This window comes from Phalacrocorax carbo, chromosome 3, assembly GCF_963921805.1.
Source record: "Phalacrocorax carbo chromosome 3, bPhaCar2.1, whole genome shotgun sequence".
In the NCBI taxonomy this organism is placed as follows: domain Eukaryota; kingdom Metazoa; phylum Chordata; class Aves; order Suliformes; family Phalacrocoracidae; genus Phalacrocorax; species Phalacrocorax carbo.
In genome coordinates, this window is record NC_087515.1 from 127,009,570 (window position 1) to 127,029,778 (window position 20,209).

The window sequence follows — 20,209 nt, forward strand, 5'->3', positions numbered from 1 at the left end:
ACAGGATGGAATTCTGTCATCTTAACCAAACGTGAAAATGATGCAGTCCTTCCTATTGGAGTCTCCCCAGGTATTCATCCACCTCTCTTTGGTGGTTTCTGTTAAGACCAGACACATTGCGTGCTTTTCCTTTACATGTCGCCCAGCGGCTTTGTGTAATTCAGCATACAGAGTCAGAGTGGTCTGTGGTGTTCTTTTGTTTGTTTTGTGGGTTTTTATAGCACCATGCAGCTAGAGACGCCTGAATAAAAAGTTAAGCCCAAGATTCTGAAGTTTTACCGATTTTACAGGATTGCTGTAAAACACTTCAGCAGGGGAGCTGTGTATTTCTCAAGTATCACAACTGGACATATCGGAGGAGTTTCTAAGCTCTTACATGTAGGAGGAACGTAATGACCCGTTCAGTGTGGTTCTGTTTTATAAAACTTTGAGCCTAATGTCAGTATTACAGATTTCAGGAATGTGTGTTGGACAACTTATGCTAAAATGTGAAGGTGTTCAAACGTGAATTGCTGTTTCTGCGCTTTTTATTTTGCTTTTGAGTATTGCTATGTGCAGCCAGGTGCTTTTTTTTTGATAATTTAATATCTAAGTAAAGGTAATGGATGAATATGCATGTCACATCATGGAATTTCTAGTCCTTAAAGGGGAGATCACACTATTTTTTCTCCTCACACTTTATGAAAAAACAGTGGGAAACTTAGTGGGAAAATACTTGCTGTATTTTACCAAACTGAGATTGTTTCAGTAGATAATTGAGAAGAATGTTAATGCAGATATGCTTACGGCTGTGAAAATTGTACCTAGGACATCGAGTCCTTAATGTCTGAGGGCAACAAATCTCGAACAGTGGCTGCCACCAACATGAATGAGGAGAGCAGTCGGTCCCATGCTGTCTTCAAGATCATCCTCACCCACACACTTTACGATGTGCAATCAGGGGTAAGTAAAACAAGTTACAAGGTCCAAATGTTAAGCTTGCTTTAATGTATTTCGCAGACTCTTAGAAATGTCGGTTGGGAGGGACCTCAGGAGGTCATTCGCTGCAGTCTCCTGCCCTTGTGCACTGCAAGCGCCGGGTCAGGTTAGCTGCATCCTCAGAATGCTCATGTGCTTGTGCCCTGACGGAGGGAAATCAGTTTTAATAGGTTTGTAAGTGGAAATGTGTTTTTTGAAATGGAAAGCAAAAATGCAGGCCCCAAGCTGCAGCAGACTTGCCGGAGGGTGCAGGAAGGATCTCCTAAGCCTAGAATCTAAAGTAAAGAAACACTTCTTTTCAAACAATGGTGTGTAGTACAGACTTGGAGCAGAAACTAAGGATGTAATGTGTAGATGAAAAATAGAACACCGGAGTGTACACCTGGTAATCTCCTTCCAGGGTTTGTTTCATGCAAAGATGTACAAATGATCAGCTTTATAAACAGAAACATATACTCATTTCAAAAACTTTGCATTGTATGACATTGATATTTTTATGTATATATATGAAATATCTAAAAGACATTTAAATGTGGAAGTGTTTTTCTTTACATTTCCTTATATGTAAATATTCCTTGGAGGTGGGTGAGGAATACATTTATGTTAATATTATTTAATCCCTCATAGAAAATGGTGATAAACTAAAATTGAAATAGATCTCCTATACCAAAACTCTTTAAACTTTGTTGATAGATTCTGTGCTCGGGCAATTTTTAAATGTCTTCAAAGCGTTGGAGAAATTTTGAGTGTCTGCAGAGCAAATCTACGGCATGTACGTGCCTAAATGTTGAATACAATGTAAAGTATAAGGAGCATTTGGATTCTTTTCCTCCTCGTTTCTCAGTCTCCACCGATCTTCTCATCCAAACGATTTTCCTTGCTCTTTATTTGGTTTCTTTTTCCCTTTGTGCTTCACATCAGCGGTCCTACTATGCTAAACTCCTCGATTTGCCGTAGCTTGTCATTCCATTTCTGCTGTGGCTCCACCATGTACTTAGCATGTGTGGGTTTTGTGTGGGCATGGCCAGCCCGGATGCAAGGTGGTAGTTGTGCTTGTCTGTATTCTCTGCATCTACCAGTGACCAGTGTGTGAGTTTCTGGAACAGATTTCTCTGTTTTCCCATCTGCTCGTCCTTTCAGTCCTGGAAATGACATGTTTCGGCGTGCCCTGATGATCACATTATATTTGGAGAGGCTTCGAGTAACATCTTTGAAAGCATATTGATTCTAATGATCCTGTTCATTTAGGGGAACGTAGCACTTTGCAACTGTGATACCGAGATGCTAAAGTTGTACATGCTGCAGAAGTACATGACGTGAGCAAACTGTTCTCAAAGACAGTTAGCTCTTCAGATTGACGTGAAATTCAAGGAGTGTTTCAGGATGTCATTTTGGGTCAAATGAGATAAAAGGATTTGTATCAAAATCTGTGTTACAGGTTTAAACACTCGCATAGCTTGGATGGCTGTCGAGGAGGCTGTTAAGGATCCAGGAGACTTGGCAATTGTAATTTGTGTAAATGATAACATGCTTCTTGTCATGTTCATTCTTACTCTCTGAAAAACAGAGAAGAAACTTGGTATAAAATCTGAGATTTTTAGGGAACTGTTTTGAGAATGGGGCTATAGACCCCATGTCTCTGTTATTCCTTGGCCTGTACTGCCTCTGCATTTTTCTTGGTTTAACGTTTTACTAACGTGCCCTGTGTTCCTCTCCTCTGGAGATTTCTGAGATGTCTTAAGATATTAGTGTGCCTGACTTTACTTCAGATCCTCCTCTTGTTTCTGAAGCAGCAGCTAGTACGTTAGCACAGAATACTGGTCAAGTCCAATGACTTTCAAAGGTGTTGGAAGAGCTGCAGAGAGTCTACACCAAGAAATGAAGCTTGATTCTTGTTCGAAAGTACATCAAACTGTGTAACTTGATCTGAGTGAACTAACAATAGCTGTTCTCTGGTTCCTTCTGCAGACGTCAGGTGAGAAGGTGGGCAAGCTGAGTCTGGTGGACTTAGCAGGTAGTGAAAGGGCAACTAAGACTGGTGCTGCAGGAGACAGGCTGAAGGAAGGAAGCAACATTAACAAGTAAGACTCTGTGATTATTTCTTTTCCTTTCTTTCACCAGGACAATCCTGGCTGCTAAATACAGTGTACTTGTAAAATAGGATAAAGTCTGTATAAGCTCTTGTAGCCAGTTTTCTTCTTCCCTTCTCTCTACTTCTCCGACATAGAATACTCTTGGATCTTTGAATGGGATCTCTGCCTACTTAAAATGATTGGCGTTTTTAATTCTGTACTTGCGTTCCTGCAGCTACCACATAATTGCGTTGTGAAGACGTGATTGTTAAGGCTGAAAATGTATACTGAAAACAAGAGCTTCTGTGAGAGAAGAATGACCAAAACTGTATTAGAAACTTTTTCCTCGGAACTCATTCTTGGAGAGAAAGTGACTGTCTAAATATGCATTTGACTAATGAATATTTACACTTGTTAATGACTGCCTGTGTTCTCTGTGCAGGTCCCTCACAACACTTGGGCTGGTTATTTCTGCCCTGGCAGATCAGGCTGCTGGCAAGAACAAGAACAAATTTGTTCCTTATCGTGATTCTGTGCTCACTTGGTTACTTAAAGTAAGTACTCTGATTTTTTTTTAATTTTTTTTTTTTTAAAGAGAGAACTGCAAGGGAGGAAAAAGGGCGAAAAGTCCCATTCAATGAAATAAAAGGCTGTTCTTTTTGCCTCGTCTTCTGGTTTTGATGGTAACCATAATTGTCTTTGGAAAATTAGGTGGATGTAAGCCATTAGTATCTCTACAGACTGAATATATTCCCTGAGTTCTGCTGACCTGTAATGGCCTAAAAAAAATATTAAAAAGCATTACCTTTTCTGGGTCAGTTTACATACAGCTTCATACACAACCTTGGGCTAATTTAATTTGGGGTATCGCCACCTGCAACTGCATTTTACATACTGGCACGGTTAGTTTTGAAGAGTTTGATTAAGACTATTACCTCTTCCTAATTGTCTAATATATTTGTTAATATAATCTACTTCTGTCAGCAGAGTATAATTGCAAAGCATTATCCCAATTACAGTCTGAGGAACAGGTCAGAAGACTTTGTACCTCATATTCATGTGAAATGAGCAGTTAAATAATTGTCTGTACCGCACAGGACTCTGGTATTACTTTGGGGGGAAAAAGGCATGTATCATGATGGTACTTGGATGCAAATCTGTAAGATCTATAAATAAAACCCCAGATTGTTAAATATGAGTTTGTTTGTTGAATTAACAAGCAAGCTTTTGGTTTTGTTGTTCTTCCCACTTCCTGCCTGCGGTGGCCATAAAGCGTGGTACCCTGATGACAAAAAGTCTTAGGAGTGCCTGTTTGATTTTAAGTAGAGTTGTCATTTACTCTCTGAAGGACTGGCAAGCAGAAATGTAGCCACTTCTGCCTGTAAAAAGCTTGCCTGCTAGTAAAGGTGGCTTGTTTTGTTTTTCATATTTTGCCTGGTACAGTGCGAGTGGTCTTGGTTGACTGGGATTTTGAGGGATTATTGAATTAGGTGTCATGTGTAGGTGACTTCAGTTTCATTTTCCAAGTTTCCTTTTTTCCCCGTGTGCTCTGTGTTATTGTTCTCAAGGAACAACTAAGATATTTGCTGGTAGGAAGATATAATCTGGGAAGAAACTGATTTTTGGCACCACCAGCCTTTTTTTGCCCTCTTTTGTAGGCGCTCTGCCTAGATCTTGTTATCTTGAATACTCAGCTTTGCTCCCCCTCCACCCCCCCAGCAATGTTTGTGGATGTTTGAATTTGGTGTCCCTGTGATTTAACTGCACATGTGGAAAGAAAAAGTCACTTGCAGGTTGTACAGAGGTGTGGAGATTTAAAAACAATGTTTTCCTTTCCTTTCTCTACCTGTGTAACCCCTTGACACCACAAGCCTTCATTTTTCTCAGTGCTGTCTTAATGAACCTTTGAGCACAACTGCTATGAAACGATTTATCTCCTCTCCCCGCTGTAAATGTCACAGATACTGCGCATCAAATAGTACAGTCACGAGGGCCACATAAAAATCAGAATGGCACAACAGGAACAGTGTCTGTGCTTTCCTACAGTAAAATAAATCCTCGTTTCGCAGTGTTCCTTGCACCAAGACGTTTTTAGTGTTGAAATATACTTTTGCCTCTCTGTGTTTACACTTTTTTTCCTCTACTTGAACAAGTGCTTTTTAGCTCTCTGCAAAGATGGGAACAAAACCAGCGCTCAGCTTGCTTCGGTTTGCTCCAGCGGCATGTGTGCTTGCATTCCTGATGTGGATGCAATAGTCTGGGCGAGCAGAGTGGAAACCTTTCTAACGAATTTCTAGTGTTGTTAGAATTAGTTATGCTGTTCCATTTCTAAACAAATCCAGCAAGCAGAGTGAAATTCCTGTTTAGCACCTGTCTGATGCATTGTAGCTGCGATGATGATGGCCGTACATAGCACATGCTTTAGCTCATAAATAGAAGTGCGCTTTTGTTCTGCCTTCTTTCAAGCAAACCTTCTTTGTGTCTTTAACATCCCGCTATGTTAAGTGCAAACAAAAGGTTTAGGGCTTTTGGATTTTTTACAAACAAGCTCATTGAAGAGAAGCTTTATTTTGAAAGAGGAAAATTTAAACATTTTTTTAATTAAAGATCAAAGGAGGGGTTTATTCGTTTAAATAGGCCTGTTTGTAGAAGCCATGAGATGGTGGGCTATCTTTCTCTCCGGCTTTCAACTTTTAATTACGATGCCAAAGTGGAGTAAATGAGTTGTAACACTAGGAATACCTGTCATATAGAGTTTCTTCATGAATCTGAGAATCCAGTAGAGTTGAGGAGATCTCAAAATCTAACACTTTGACTTTAATTTTGTCAAGTATCCTTAGATGACAATACCAGGTGAAAAATATTACTGCAAGAGGATGCTTGAAGAGTGGTGTCGGGTTATGTGTGGGAGGCAGAATAGTTTATCAGCTCTTTAGCCTCTTGGTTTTATCTAATTCTGTTGACACAAACATCTCATTTTCCAAATTTTCCAGAGGCCCTGTATGTTTCAGTGATGGCTGCTTTTAAAAAACATAATTACAGATCTTTAAGTTCTTTTCACAATAACCTTGCTACTAGAGAAGACCATGCTAATTTGGTCTTAGAAATAACTAAACTTATTTTTTTTCTACTCGGTGTATCTCTCCATCATGTGCAATCCCAGCCTTTCCAGGGTAATTTGCAGATGCTGTCTTCACTAACGAGAGGCTGGCTTACTATTCATCTACCTTTCTTGCTTAACATTACAGAAACCAGTGAAATCAGCACTATGGTTTTATACATAAAACTTTATGGGACAATCTGCCATAATGGGTGTTTTGTGAATTACGATGTATCACTGTAACGGCGTTCTCAGCTGCCTGCAGAGCAGAGTTGCAATTCAAATAATGAATTAATCCTATTTTGGAGCTAATTAGTGAAGGAGGTTCTCAAAATGCAAACTGAAGGTTTGATTTGGAAGCTGAGTACCTGGCAGCTCCCTGATAAACTTTACCTTTTCATGCAGAACGGGGATTGCAGTTACAGAATGTCGTTCTTAATGTTTGAAACCATTGATGGATTGAAGAAAAGTCCTGGCTTCTGTAGAGCCAGAAATCACAGAATCCCAGACTGGTGGGGGTTGGAAGGGCCCCCTGGAGCTCACCCCATCCCACCCCCTGCTGGAGCAGGCACCCCCAGAGCAGGGGCACAGGGCCGCGTCCAGGCGGGGGGTGAATGTCTCCAGGGAAGGGACCCCACAGCCTCTCTGGGCAGCCTGTGCCCCTGCTCTGGCACCCGCACAGCAAAGGGGTTTGTCCTCATGTTCAGGGGGAGCTTCCCGTGTTCCAGCTTGTGCCCGTGGCCCCTTGGCCTGGCGTTGGGCACCACTGAAAAGAGCCCGGCCCCATCCTCCTGACACCCACCCTTCAGATATTTATAGGCACTGATGAGATCCCCCCTCAGCCTTCTCTTCTCCAGGCTGAACAGACCCAGGTCTCTCAGCCTTTCCTCACAAGGGAGATGCTCCAGTCCCCTGATCCCCTTGGCAGCTCTGCGCTGGATTTTGGTGGGAAATCCCACCAAATGAGTCATGTGCTCATGTGTTAATTTTCTTTAAAGTTTTCAGTAGATGCTTTGGGAAAACATTTCTGTGTTACAGAGTGGATCCTCCCAAGCCCTATATTTATTGGAGTAAACATTGGCTGCTCCTCAGATGAGAAAAAACCCCACATGCTGGTATTGTCAGAAGGCTGTTATTTTCAGCTGACTTCTGTAAATACTCTTACCTGCAAGTGCTAACCGTGCTGGCGCAGCTCACCGTGCTGAACACTGTACAGCTGAAATTATGTTCTCTGCTCAGAGAGCTAACATCTCTTTTGCATGGCCAGAGACAGCAGAGTGCTGCCAGTGCAGCAGTGAAGCAACGTTGGTCGGGTTGGTCAGTGCTTGTCTGACCACTGAAGCATCCGGACTGCTGTCAACTTATTTTAAGCATCGTGCAGCAACAGAGAGAGTCTTAAGGAAATACTTAAAGGGGCATTTTAATGATTGCTAGGGAAAGCTACATGTGCGCTTTGTAATTGAAATGGGTAGACAAGCAGCTAATGTAGTCAGATTGTTCTAATGGCAATGCCTGACCTAGATTTCATGGGTTATTGAAGATAAAGTTAATAGTATGGTTCATCTCAGAAAGGGGTATTGGGTAAAAAAAAAAAAAAATCTAAACCAACCGATCAAACAAAAACAAAAACAAAAAACACAAAACAAAACAAAAAAAATCCACAAAAAAACCCAACACCCAACAAACAAACAAAAAACACAAAAAACCCCAACCAACTAAGAAAATATTTGCTCCAAACAGAATATTTTATCATTTAGACTGACCAAACACAATTTTGTGATCAATGAAAAGATGGAACACTCCCTTCCTTCCTTCCCCCCCTTCCCCGACGCACTGCCTTGCAGGAATGTGGTTTCACGCCCTCCTTCTCTGTCAACCAAATTCCAAAAGGGTAATTTCTTACATAACTCAGCTGAGATTTGTGAGCCCTGCAAGCAGGGGGAAGGGAAGGGCCCCATTCTGAAATATTTAGAAGGATACATTCAGCTATATTGTTTATGAGGTGATCTTTAAGTAATTTAAATTAAATACTTACCGGAACCATCTCATTTCCAGTCTTTAAAATGAGATATTCTGAATTCCTCATGATCTTTCCTGGGCTCGTTCAGTACTATCTGAGAGGTCTAATGCTGCAGTGCTCTTATTTCTGGTTTATAAACCTAAGCGGAAAACATGGAAGTAAACCTTTGAAGCTTTTACTAGGCACCATAAAGCCCAAAATAGGGACTGTGTTCATTCCTGTTTAAACAGAAACTGGTTCTGAAAGCCAAGAATTATATTTCCTAAATGTACTTAAAATAAAAAGACAATTTAAACTAACAACCTTCCTTGATTTACAGAGCCTAAAATATTAACTTTGAACTGAGGAGCTCTGACAAAAATGTTTCTGTTACTAGTTGCTCCCCATCTACTCCCAACCCTAAGTTGTTATTCACTGCCTAAGTTCACTGACTGACTATAACCAAAGGAACCTTCTCTCTTAACTTACATCCTCTACCACTTTCCAGGATAGCCTTGGTGGTAACAGCAAGACTGCCATGGTAGCAACAGTGAGTCCGGCAGCAGACAACTATGATGAGACCCTTTCGACACTGAGGTATGCAGATCGGGCCAAGAACATTGTTAATCATGCCGTGGTGAACGAAGACCCCAATGCTCGCATTATTCGGGAGCTCCGTGAGGAAGTGGAGAAGCTGCGAGAACAGCTCACAAAAGCAGAGGTACAAATTTTAGACTTGACTAGCCAGTAAGTCCGGTAAACCCTGTTGGCAGGACTTTCTTACCCGGTTCTTGAAAATGAACGCCACAGAGCAATGCTACATGGTATCTGTGAGAAATCTCCCTTTATATCACTTCTTTCATCTTTCTGTATGTCAGTCTTGAAACACGGGTGATAACACAAGATAGCAGGTTCTCTCTGAACACCTGGTTGAGCAATCTCGTTTTTATTGTGAGATACGGGTCAAAAGCAAGAGGACATGAAGGCAGGAATAGGGGTAGAGTCTTAAGATTGTGCAGTTCATAGGCAGAGTTTTGCCAGTACATTTAAAGAATTCAGTGTGGCTACATCCTGCAAGTTGTGAATTCAGTTAAATGACGCTTGTTAACAAGCTTTAACTGTTCTAAATGGCATCTCTTAGAGGTGCTAGACAATATTATGAGTATCTGCACAGCTACCTCAATGAAATTGTGAAAGGAGTGTGGTCTAAATGTTAGATGAAGGCCAAGAACTAGCCTAATTCTGACTTTTGTTCTCAAATGTGGAAAAGCATCAGTGATATAATCCGTCTGTTTTGCAGTTCAGAATAAATGGTGATTACAGTATTTGCCTCATGAGGTATGCAGGGAGTGCTGGCTGTGGCATTAGAAATGACTAGTGAATTTTGGACTGCTCTCATCTGAGCTGCCTAATATGCTAAGCATCCAGTAAGTGTGTAGCAGGTTTTTTTAAGGTATCTCAAGTTAAATATCTACAAATTCCTCTAAAATATGCACCACAGACTTAACAGTAGTCTGAGATGCAAGCACTCCCTATTTGTTTCATTTGTGAGCGTTAATGCCAAAATAATGGCAGCTTTCCAAAGTAATGAAGTAGTGTTTCCTAAATATGAAGTAATAAGTATTTCCTTTTCCAAGTATTACAGTCCCACCCTAGTTGTCATCTCAGTGGCATTGACAAAGCATGGAAAAAATGGTGTAGTTGGCTAGAAAGAGGCTACACTAAGGGTCAAACCCCACGTTCATTGTCTTGTTGGTTTATTACCTTTGTAGCCCATTTAATTGTTCCTACAGAAATGTGCATAAGTAACGTTATTTTAAGGGAACAAAACCACTGACCTGCTGTGACAGTCAGGTTACGTTTTCAAAGCCCATTTCCAAATACAGAGGTTACCAAGTCGTGGGTTTGATTTTTATTTTTTTTTTCCCCCCTTTTGGTGCCAGGATCCTTTTCTTTCCTAAATAGCCGAGGCAGAACAGAACCTGACAGTTTACTTCCCTCCCCATCCCCAGAAGAGTAAGGCATTCTCCTTGTTTCCCCTTTTCTTTTTAAATCCACACATTTTGATCTTTTCTAATCGGAATTAATTTCAAATGTTTTAATTGGTCTTATGTGCTAAGACCACGAGCTTGTCCTTCCTAAGCTGGGAATTTAAACTAACTGCTATCAGCAAAGTGCGCCTGCTGGCCTGGTGTGAACCTGGTCCCATATATCTGTTGGTTTGAGAAGCATTGTAGGGAGCGAGGAGAATTACCTAGCTCATTTTGCAGTTGAAGCATGTGGAAATGTTGAGTAATTTTGCCCCAGGCCCAAATAAATAGGCAAACAAGACTTAGACCTTGAGAGTTACGGCTTCATCTTCCTGTCCTGCTCCGTAGTGTCCAGCGCCTTTGCACTGATCGTGTTCTACTGGTCATGATAAAACTTTCCGCTGGAGATTGCGTTGGCTTTACTTTCCTTTCCTGGGAGGAATCTGTGTTCCCTTTTACCCTGTCTTTAGGAATCTGAGATAGCCAACCAGCAAAAGACAACACGAGGCATGCCAGCTGACAGTTCCTAGGCTGTTGTGTCTTGAGGCAGAGGAAACTCCTGTCTTAAGACAGGATTTTTCCACTCCTGGCACTTGCTTTTTTTCTTGAACAAACTGCAGTGTAATGAAGCTACTCTGATTTGGATTCCTGTGAGGAGTTTTGGTATTTGTGGTAAAGGTATACCTGATGGAGAACGATGCTTGCATTGTTTAATTGGCATTGCATAAATACCTACCAGCCAAAATAATTTTCCTCTTGTTAGTGGTAATGAAATAGCGACGTAAGGAAGCCCACAGGCTTCCTGTTCAAGGTAGCACAGGAGGAATATGCCAGTACCAAGACTGGAGGAAGTAAATGTGTGTAGTTAGAAAATTATGTCCTTTCAGTTTTTGCAGTGCCCAGTGGGTGGCGATGGGGGGCATCATCTTATTCTAAAGTTAGTTCTTGGATTATTTCACAAAACAAAGTTGCACATCATAAAGCTTCTTTTGATACCTGCTACGTATGTAGAGGTAGATAACTAGAACACCTCGGATGCCTTGCATTAGAAAGGAAAAAATCACACCTATCAGGCCATATCGAAACGGACAGTAAAAATATTTTGGTGGCGTGGCAGTTTGAGGTGTTAACTGCCATTCTGAGGGAAGGAAGCTGAGAGAACGGTGGCTAGCCAGATCAGCAGCATCTGAGAAACAAATTGTTTTAGATACGAGTCGCCTGGGATACTTGTATTGGTAGAGAAATGAGATTAGTTTGCGTTGAATATCTTTGCGCAAATCTGCCAGTATCATGTAATTGGTTTGCATTGAAGTATATAAACTCTACTTTAGCAACTGTACTTGAAACTAATTAAACTAACTTTTTGATGGTTTCTGAATTTATATGCAATATGTATTTAAAAAAAGCCCCTTTACTTACTGATAAGTATGCCTTGGAAAATGAGTAGTGTTATGTTTCCTTTTCCCCCCCCCCAGCTGTGTGACAGCGATGTGCAAAAACCAAAGCACGACAAGGTTTCTTGCTTTAGTTGCTTTTCTTTCTGCAGGCTATGAAATCGCCAGAATTGAAAGAGCGGTTGGAGGAATCGGAAAAGTTGATTCAGGAAATGACTGTGACCTGGGAAGAAAAATTAAGAAAAACTGAGGAGATAGCACAGGTTTGCTACTTTCTTCCACCCCTACCCCACCCCCTCTTTTTTTTGTGTGTGTGAAAAATAGGTTTGTTTCCTTTGCCTGTCAGTTGACAGAGATTGTCTGAATCTCTCCTCACATTTATGGGTAAGTAGGTCAAGCTTACTGCCCTTTTGAAAAGCTTCGCTTAATTCCTGTGATAGCTGGGTGCCTCCCAGATTACTATTCCAATGACAATAATAAATTGTCACTATATGCAAATGGAGAAGTTATTTAAAAAATAATAATCCCTGGATGAAAGGATTACAGGGTTTTTATATTCTTCAGACAGTAAAATTGTTGTCTGTGGTGAAAGATGGAGTGTTGAGAGCGTTAAATACAAGGTTGTGTACAGAGAGCCTCAATACACAAGGCAAAGGGCATTCAGAATATTAAAAAATAAAACTGTTCAGCATCCCCCTGTGTTTTAATACCTCTTACAGTGACATTTAGGGCCTCGGACCGTAATTGAAGGTGATGGTTACGTTGACAAATCATGCAGGTCACCATGATTATCGCATGACACTTCCAATTCTTACCACACCAATGCTGATGTATATATTTGGAGTAGGGAGCTTTTGAGGGGGAGGACTACTGAAGGGTGATGAGTAGCATGTAATAAATAAGGAGAAAATGGAGCTTCCTATACAAAGCCCTCTTGTAGACGACACAATTGGAATAGACTCTGTTGACTTTAGTTTTAAACATCCATTGTAAGAAGTGTTGCTTGTGACTACGAGGGCTTCCTAGCTTTCAACGCAGATTTATACCAGGGATGTTCCTCCCTGTGTGTAAGGGTGAAAAATAATAATAATAATAAGGATATTTAAACTATTCTGCTCTTATCCTACACAATAGTTTCTAGGCATAGAAACCCTGAGTGTGTGAGGAGGTTGAAACACTGGAGCTCAACACTGCAGACTAAATCTGCCTGGATGTTTGCCTATAGCTGCTTGCTTTGGCTCTCTTCCTCTTTGGCTCTAAACTCTCAGCATGTTACTGTGTTTTGGAGCTGGGAGTTTCATGAGCCTTGCAGCTGTAGAAGAAGCGATTTTTTCAGAGGAGGGACTAGTGTTTGTGCAGTATAAGGCTGCTTCAGGACCCCTTGGAAGCCGGTGGAAAGAACCTTCTGCCATCTTCAGCAGGTTTAGGGAGGCCCAGGGTTAAAGGTGTTCATATGACGGCTTGTCAAGTGGTTTTATTTTGGCCAGCATCCACCAACATCTACCTGTCAAATTGTAGTAGGGTAGGATGGAGAGATAATTGCAAGTCTTTGAGGAAAGGATGAATCCTCATAAAGAATGAGGACCATCGAAGAGGCAGTTTATAGAGGTGGAGTGGCAATGAGGGTTCAGAGCCTTAAAGACTAGGTGAATAGGCAAATTTTTTCAAAATTTCATCGAGGATTTGATGTAGTTTTAATGCATTTTGAATGTTTAAGTTAATGCATTTTGAATGTTTAAGTTAATAAACTTCAAGAAAATTAATGTTAATGAACATTAGTTTTCTTGTCTTGAGCAAAAGTTAACAGAATCTGGCTCTTTCTATTTTTTTTTTTTTAAGTTAAACCTGTGAGATTTAGGCTGTGGGCCAGGTCCTCCTTTGGGTGACATGTTCTTTATCTCTGTAGATGATAAGGAATTATGTGAACTTCACAGCCTGGCACTGATGATCGGAAGAGCAATCTTTGACATCATACTGCAGTTTCTGCACTGTTCTTTGTTCTCTCTCTCTCTCTCACACACACACAACTTTTCCTTACAAGGACATTCTGTTGGTTTTGTAAGTCTGTGAGGAGACAGGGTAGAAAAAAATCAAGATGGAGTTGTGCTTGCTATTCTTTGCTATTTTAATCTTGATTAGACCTGGTACAACTCCAGTATTGAACAGAGAATTGTACTGAATAGTAGGGCATACTAAGCTTTTAAATACAAAGCAGAGTGGTGGTAAAGGTCAGAACCTTAATAAACATGCCAGCATTATTCCTATATAATGGCTGATCTATCGAAAGAGAGAGAGAGAGAAAGTTAGTTAGTTGTTATTATTTTAAGTCTCAGCATCCCAGGAAAGGCCCTGCAGGTCTCTTATATTTGTTTTTTTATTTTAAGTGTTTTACCCTCCCCTGTTTCTGCTTCCCCCTAGCAATTCTGTGAGAGGCCTCCCATGTTTATTTAAGTGGGCAAGTCTCATTTCAGTTTCTGTATGATCCTGGGAACAATTCTCAATATTTCTATCTCTTTTTTTTGTTTGTTTGTTTGTTTGTAGAAGAATCCCTTTCTGTTCTTGAGTCAGAAACGTTTAGTGTTCCTCTTTCATTGCTCTAGTCTTCACCCAAACACTTCCCCTTGAAAGATGTACATTTTTGCACAGTAATGCTTTGTTGTTGAATTCTATGAAGTCTATTGACAAGAACAAAAGACCATCCAAAATGCTGCTATTCTTGTTCAGCAGGAAGTGTTACTTGCATTACTTAAATAGCAGGTTGCCAGTTTTTTGTCATTTTGATTGCTCTGGAATAAAAGATAGACATGGAGCTTGACTTGGCAGGGATTTAACCTAACTTGTTGCTTTTTAGCTCAAAAGAGAAAATAAAGGGCTCTAGAGATGTCTTTGTGGTAGCCTTTTGCTGTCCCAGTGAGGTCATGGAGAAGCGCCTACAGTGCTGCAGTGTGCCGCTCTCAGCTGTTTTCATTTTTCACTAGGAAGATGCAACTCAGAGAGACCATAGCACGTACCCCTCTGAGACCAGAAGCGGGGGGGACAAGGGAAATCGCAGGTCCCCTGATCAAAGCTTGATACAACTAAGGCTTTTGTGCCTAATCTGTTGCAGAAGAGACTTACCTTTTTCAGAAGTAGCTGATAGGAATGGTTTTCCGAAGGGCTGTACCTCGATCAGCTTAATTTTTTGATGGCTACCCTCTTGCAGGAGCGCCAGAAACAGTTGGAAAGTCTTGGCATATCTCTTCAGTCTTCGGGAATAAAAGTTGGGGATAATAAGTGCTTCCTGGTTAATCTGAATGCAGATCCAGCTCTCAATGAACTTCTGGTGTACTATTTAAAGGTAAAATTAAATATTGATCTATATATTAAAATGTATATATATTTCTAATAGAAGCGGGCTTCTAATGCCATTGGCAGAGGTGTACTTACAGAATGTTATAAAAACTGCATATCTAAAGCATTTTCTGATGCTCACTGCTTCATTAAAAATGAGTACAACCTTTTTATTTCAAATTTAATTCTTTGTATCAGCAGAACGTTTGGGGTTTTCCTGTTTTTTATTTGTTTTTTTAACAGGAATTTAGAGATGGTCGCTTTGTAATCTGTCTTCTGGGGTTTTTTTTTGCCAGCTTTCACCAGGTTTTACTGAGAGAAGTGTTGTATCTGGGCATATCAGTAATCAGCTTGCTTCTATGTGTGTAGTACGAACTTCAGTTTATAAAATGCATTTTTATTCCTCTTCATGCAACTTGCCAGGAGTGAAAAATCAAGTTCTGTTCCACCTTAGCATTTCTGCTGATGTGCAGTCCCCGTTACTGATGTTAAACATAAAACGCATAATGTGGCTTTTAGACTCTGCGCTGAAACGTTTGAGCGGTTTATTCTAGTTTTAAAAACCTGTAGACGTGATCTGGAGTCAGGAGGAGAAATGACTTCCAACCATTTTTGAGTCGCATTTTAGAATACAAGTTCTAAAAATTCAGCGGTGTAAGAATGTTGGCAGTGCAAGCTTCACATTAAATCATTCTCTTCTCTTTGAAGTGGTCTATAGTAACTCTCAAAACAGCCACAGAATTAGCAACTGGGCTGAAAGATGGTTTTGGTTTAGTCAGTCTTAGGAAATACGTGATCCTCTTTCATATCATAGTTACTCTGTGATATTTCAACGAAAGAAAGGGAAAGACTTCTCTCAATGTTGTAGCTGCTGAAAAAAAAAAGGCATTTAAAAGGACAAAAGAGCCAAGCTGAGGTTCTGGGAGAAGAACTGAATCCTCTCCAGGCGTGTTGCACGTAGGTGTCCAGAGTGTGACTCGAGCTGCTAAATCAGCCTCCACACTGACAGCTATTGAAGCAGAGCCGACTTCTGTGGTGTTCGTTGTGAACATGCGACAAGAGTTCGCTGAAGACAAAGCCTGCTTGGAAAACAGGCCTTGGCCCATCAGTACCAGCAGAAGAGTCTCAGGTGGTGCTGTGCTACTTCCCTTTTCTAGAGAACACCCCTTTGCAGGGGGTAGGTTTTGTGAGTTTCAGTAAGTCTTTATCTTATTTTTGGTTTTTTATAACGCCAATTCATTTTGTTGGTTGAGAATTTTGGTGATTTGGTGAAATCCCGGTGTTCGAAATGCTTTCAATAAAATGACTTACACCTGTTTAGGCTAAAATTCTGAGGTTATGCTCTCTTGCTTCCCAGAGTAAATATCTCGCTCACATTCTCTTTAATGCTAGGCTGCGTATATACTGCTTCTTATAAGCACCAAAGAACAACTTAATCTGACTTATCTAAATTATTGTATCTGTTCCTCAAAAAATTGACTGTCAGAGATGCCTAAAAAGGAAATAGATGCACTGGGGCATGTGTGGAGTGATCCTTCCTCTGCCAAATCCCTCGTGCCTCAGGTACTTCAGGAGTCTCCTAAGCCGTTGGATGATCTAGGCGGAACCTGCGTAATAGCCATGGGTCTGACCGCTGTGAACCTGTCTTAACTCCTCTTTGAACTCCTTTATACTTTTGGTTTCTACAACGTCCCGAGACACTGAATTCCACAGTTAAGTTACAGAAACCTCCTCCTCTTTGGATTTAACTGCTGCCTGTAAACCTTGCTGAGTGCTCCCTACTTGGTGCTGTAAGACAAAGCAAGGATTTGCTTGCAGCGTTTCGTTCTCCTTTTTTCCTCTACGGGAAGTATTGAACAGCTTTCAAATTTTGGAACTAGACGACGAGATATATCCAGAAGGGGAATTGATAAATTAGAACTAGTGAACTTCTGCAATGCATTGCTAACATGTTAATTAATTTTTCCCAGGAGCACACGTTAATAGGCTCAGACAACTCTCAAGATATCCAGCTGTGTGGGATGGGAATTCTTCCTGAGCACTGCATTATAGACATCACCCCAGAAGGGCAGGTTATATTAACACCTCAAAAAAATACTAGGTAAAGGAATAAAATACAGCTCCAGTTGTACAATAATTGTAGTTTTATCTAGTATTTGATGATTAGTGGTGCAAAAAGATTAAAAAAATGAACTTTTCCATGTAGTCTGAAGTAAGAAAACTCTACTTGGTGCATCCTGTCTTTACATCTTGCCTTAATTGTCATCTACCCCTCTGTCAACTCACAGCTTTCGTTCTAAAGAGATTTTTCTCAGTGATGGTGTTTGTAGTCTTAAGTTTCCAAAGAGAGGCTGAGCAAATTGCAGATGCTTTCAGCAAGTAGATACTGATCTGCAGCTGTCTAACTCTATCAAAATTTGAATTAATTTTATAGGAAATCTGTTAATATGCAAAGAGCTGCTGAAGCGTTTGTTGCTTTGTTTGATTAAGTAGCAGTACTCGAAAAGCAGATGGTATATTGAAATTGATCACAAAATGACATGCATCGCATCGTCAGCATCTCCAGTGATTTATCGTTAGATACACAGTATTCAAGAATTTTTCATTTACCCTGATTCGTAGTTGATCCTGCTCCGAGCAGGAGATTGCACTGGATGACACCGAGGTTCCCTTCAAATTTGAGTTATCTTGTGATCGTATTTTCAGACTTAATCTGACTCTGAAATGAAAGTAGTTTCTGATTATTCTAATCAGTTTATTGTCTTTAAGCTATTTATATAGCACAGTTCTCTGACGTCTTATTCAAATGTTTCTATTTTGCGTCTGTATTTCAAAGTAATGTGAAAAGTGGTTATTTCCAGTGACGACATCTTTTTTTCAGGCCTCTCATTTTTAAGCTCTGATCATACTCCCCAGACATAGCTGTCATAATATCTCTCCAGAGGTACTGAACTCGATAGGCTTAAGCAATCAAAAGAAGCTGACTTTGAGGACTTTATGACAGCACAGCATAGGTGAACGAAGTTTCTGGGGATGCTTCCCCGTTTGCAATCCATAAGCCTGTTCTCCTACCTTAACTGGTTACAATAAAGAAAGGGGGGGGGGGAAATAAGCCTTTTCTAAAACTGGGGGGAAAAAAATAAGCCTTATATAGTTGCGTTTGCTTTAGGTTTTTTGCCTTTTCACAGGACATTCGTAAATGGTTCCGCTGTCATGTGTCCTATCCAGCTGCACCATGGAGACAGAATCCTGTGGGGAAACAACCACTTCTTCAGGTACAAAAGATACTAAAGAAATCGTAAGTTTGCGCCAACTTTGTTTTATCATAAGGTAGGAGGAAAGATGACGGTGGAGCATTCGGGCTGCAGGAGGAGGTGATGTCGTTTTCATTGAGATTATAAAGGCAATGCTGGTGTTTGGCTGTTCTTGAATGCTAGATGTCATAGCAACCGTGAGTGACCTTAGTTTCAGAGCAACGGGGTGACTTAACTTCCTGTATTTTCAGGGGACTCTAAGGTTGCTGATGAGGACCTTGCTGTAGTTATCAGTATTGTTATCTCGCTGAAGAGGGTTAATTTTTGAGGTGGTAACTTTAATGTGGTTTGGTACCATGTTAATATTACGTTCCGCTCTTCGAGTTGAAAATATTACACCCAAGCTTTGACTTGGGTAGGTTGCCTTTTGGATTTTGCAGCTAAGGTGTTAGATTTTTGGCCTATGTTATACAGTGATCTGGGTCCTTAGAAGGGCACTGTGTCCTCTGTTCCCTGGAATTCCAGCGCCAGCCATGCCTGAGACCTTCCTGTATCAGACAGGATCACTGGCAGAAGTCTTCTGTGAAAGACTGTATTCTTGAAACCCTCTGTGTCTGGTCTAAAATACCTTAAAGATCAGTAGATGTAAATGAGAATCTACAACTTGTTTTCTTTTATGCTTGAAAGAATCTGCATAAAAAGTGGGATATAATTTCATTATTGCCTCTAACTTATTTGGATATGGGACGACTGAAAAAAATCATGGTTACCTAATCCATCTGATTAGAAATATCAGGTACTACCTATTAAAAAAGTGTAGAATGGGTTAGTTAGGTTGCCTTGAACTCCCTTGTTTACCCTGAGGAAAACTACATTCACAGGAGATCAACAAATTTTGAAAGGGAAAAATGTACTGCTTTGGATAATTTGCTTAATTTCAATAATCTCTGAAAGCAGCCCTTGGTTTCAAAGTTGTTTTTAATAGTTCTTTTAACATTTTCCTCTTATTTAAAGGCTGAATTTGCCCAAGAAGAAAAAGAAGGCAGATCATGAGGATGAAGAGCGAGACAACTCTATGAAGTGCAGTAATAGCGTTGAGCAGCTGGACATAGATGGAGACAATTCCAGTGAAGTGTCTAGTGAGATTAACTTCAGCTATGAATATGCCCAGATGGAAGTCACTATGAAGGCACTTGGTAGTAACGGTAAGAAGCAACAGAACTTATGGAAATAGGTACTGAATATGAGGTTACATCTTCAGGGATTCTTAACCACAGACTTTTTCCCTTCTTTCTACTTCCTACTAGAGAACTTTTCGTGTGAATGACTCATCATAGCCATTTTAGCACTTGAGGGGGGGAAAAAAACCACTACAGAATGTTTTGTTTGGCAGTTCTTCTTGAGGAAAAACCCAAACCTGAAATATTGGTGGTAATGCAGCCTCAAATCAAAGTGTTTTCATTCTGTTGTTTATTCTTCTTGTGTTATGTCTCAATTGGGCATTAACTGTAGTGATTTCTATCTCTGAAACCGTGTTCCTTAGTTTTGTGGTCTTATGTAGCTGTCCCAGAACGGTGTTATTTTTGGAAACAGGAGGAAGTGGGTTTTTTCAGCTTGGTCTTTCCCTTTTCTCAACTCTCTTAAATCATCCATCCCGTCTGTTCTGACGATGTTTTTCACCACAGTTCAGCGGCACTTTTTAAATATGCATTATAGCAAAAATACAATCCTTTTATATGCTAACTATGTTTACTCTCTAAGACGTTCTTCACCATGGATTTCAGTGGCTACCGCAGTCCCTAATGTGGATAACTGCAGATCTAGAATGGAGAAGAGCAGGGAGATGTGCCAGGAGAGGGTTAGGCTGGGCATTAGGAGAAGGTCCTTCCCCCAGAGGGTGGTGGAGCCCTGGCACAGGCTCCCCAGGGAGGCATCACGGCACCAGCCTGGCGATATTCAAGCAGCGCTTGGCCAAGGCCCCCAGAGACACGGTGTGAATTTGGGGTGTCCTGTGCAGGGACAGGAGCTGGGCTCGATGGTCCTTGTGGGTCC

The 20,209-nt window shown here is 40.7% G+C and overlaps 1 protein-coding gene across 5 annotated transcripts in view; it reads left to right on the top strand.

Annotated features, from left to right (window-relative positions):
* The window catches only part of KIF13B (kinesin family member 13B), a 130,836-nt gene that overhangs the window by 57,058 nt on the left and 53,569 nt on the right, over positions 1-20,209 (top strand). For all 5 annotated transcript variants that reach the window (XM_064448275.1, XM_064448277.1, XM_064448276.1 and 2 more), the window contains 9 exons: positions 808-942; positions 2,947-3,059; positions 3,493-3,604; positions 8,658-8,870; positions 11,726-11,836; positions 14,776-14,910; positions 16,874-17,004; positions 18,092-18,178; positions 19,172-19,362. In XM_064448275.1, coding sequence (XP_064304345.1) covers positions 808-942; positions 2,947-3,059; positions 3,493-3,604; positions 8,658-8,870; positions 11,726-11,836; positions 14,776-14,910; positions 16,874-17,004; positions 18,092-18,178; positions 19,172-19,362 — 1,228 coding nt within the window. The remainder of the gene's footprint in view (positions 1-807; positions 943-2,946; positions 3,060-3,492; positions 3,605-8,657; positions 8,871-11,725; positions 11,837-14,775; positions 14,911-16,873; positions 17,005-18,091; positions 18,179-19,171; positions 19,363-20,209) is intronic.